General features: G+C 36.4%; 1 protein-coding gene across 1 annotated transcript; it reads right to left on the reverse strand.

Moving 5' to 3' along the window:
• Nucleotides 1-6: 6 nt before the first annotated feature.
• Nucleotides 7-1,436, reverse strand: LOC102877140 (U3 small nucleolar ribonucleoprotein protein MPP10-like; the record flags this gene model as incomplete). Its single annotated transcript, XM_006903535.1, has 2 exons — nt 7-93; nt 474-1,436. Coding segments are annotated over 2 exons (1,050 nt in total), but the record flags the coding sequence as incomplete, so codon positions are not given.
• Between the last annotated feature and the right edge of the window lie 4 nt (nt 1,437-1,440).

Below are 1,440 nucleotides of genomic sequence, written 5' to 3' on the forward strand. Positions count from 1 at the left end.
TTCTGGTCTCTTCTGCGCTGTTACCTCCCCTTGAAGCTGCCATGGTTTCCCCCCCAATAGTTCTTTTTCCAAAGATGCTATTTTTTCATTCATCTAAAGAAAAAAATTATTTTAAAACCATGTGGCATTCTAATGAGTCCTTTGTAGAGAACCTTAGAGAAAGATCAGTTCAAACAGACACAAAGAAAGACTCACAGGACAGACCATTAGGAGAAAAGCCACAGGTGCTGGGCAGCTCCAATCAGAGGAATATGAAACCCACAGGCTGCCAGAGGGGGGCTCTTTGCAAAGCAGCTACTTTTGAGTACACCTACATGGTGTGATTTTTAGAGAGCAGCAAGCATTTTTGAACCTTTAGCAAAGGACTGTTAATAGTTTTATCAAGAAAGACAGGGTAGATTAGTTGGCAACCTGTGACTTTAATTACAGTCATATTAAAGATGTAAAATAGTCCTTCAATCTCTAATAGTCACCTTTTCCTGTCTTTTTTCAAAAGACGATTTCATTTCATCACAATCTTTCTTTATATTTAAAATATTTCTATCTTCAATTTCTTCATCATCTGGCAAAGCAAACGTCACTCTTTTCAAACCTTCTTTATAATGTTTACTATCTTCACTTTCCTCAATGTCACTATCTTCATCCATTTCAAAAATGCTTTCTTCTTCTTCAGCTATTTTTTCTTCATTTGAACCCAGTTCATCATGACCACTTGCTAAGTCTTCATCACTTTCAACTGGATCAAAGAAATCTTTGTATTTCAAGTCTCTAGAACTTTTGTCTAACTTAAGTTTTTCACTTCCAAATAGTCCTCCCTCATCTTCATCAGAATCAACATCTTCAAAAAAATCAATATCTTCTTCGTCATCTTTTTTCTCTTCTTCTTTTTCCATGCTCTCCAAAAAGGTCTCCATTTCAGATAATTTAAAAAATGTATCATCTACTATTGATTTTTCTTTTTGTTTCCTAGAGACTTTGTTTTGTTTCTGGCTCTGCTGTTCCAACTTGTTGATAGAAAAATCAAAGTCCGAATCCTCATCAGTGAAATCTGGGCTTTTGTACAGATCTATTTTGTTCAGATGTTCCACACTTTCATGTTGTTTAACATCATCACCACTTAGCTGCTTCGAGTCTTGTTCTGGGTCCTCCTGCCCATCAGACTCCATCTTTGAGCCGTACTCTTCACAGGCCTGCTCTTCAGTCTCCGGAAGAAGACTGATATTATTGTCTTTAATTGTTTTGCTAACTGCTTTCTGGAAATACTGTAAAGCGGGTTCATTTTGCAATTCCAGTTGTTGCCAAATCTGTTCATCATCAAAATTGTTGATTACTAGTTTTTTTAAAGGACTCCCACAGTTACTGCCATCTTCTAGTATTTTATGAAAGTCATACAGTACTTTTGTTAAAGAGGCAAAGTTTGATGCCAATCCATCTTGAACC

This window comes from Elephantulus edwardii, unplaced genomic scaffold (genome assembly GCF_000299155.1).
Source record: "Elephantulus edwardii isolate Elephantulus edwardi_28Jun2011 unplaced genomic scaffold, EleEdw1.0 scaffold05001, whole genome shotgun sequence".
Classification (NCBI taxonomy): domain Eukaryota; kingdom Metazoa; phylum Chordata; class Mammalia; order Macroscelidea; family Macroscelididae; genus Elephantulus; species Elephantulus edwardii.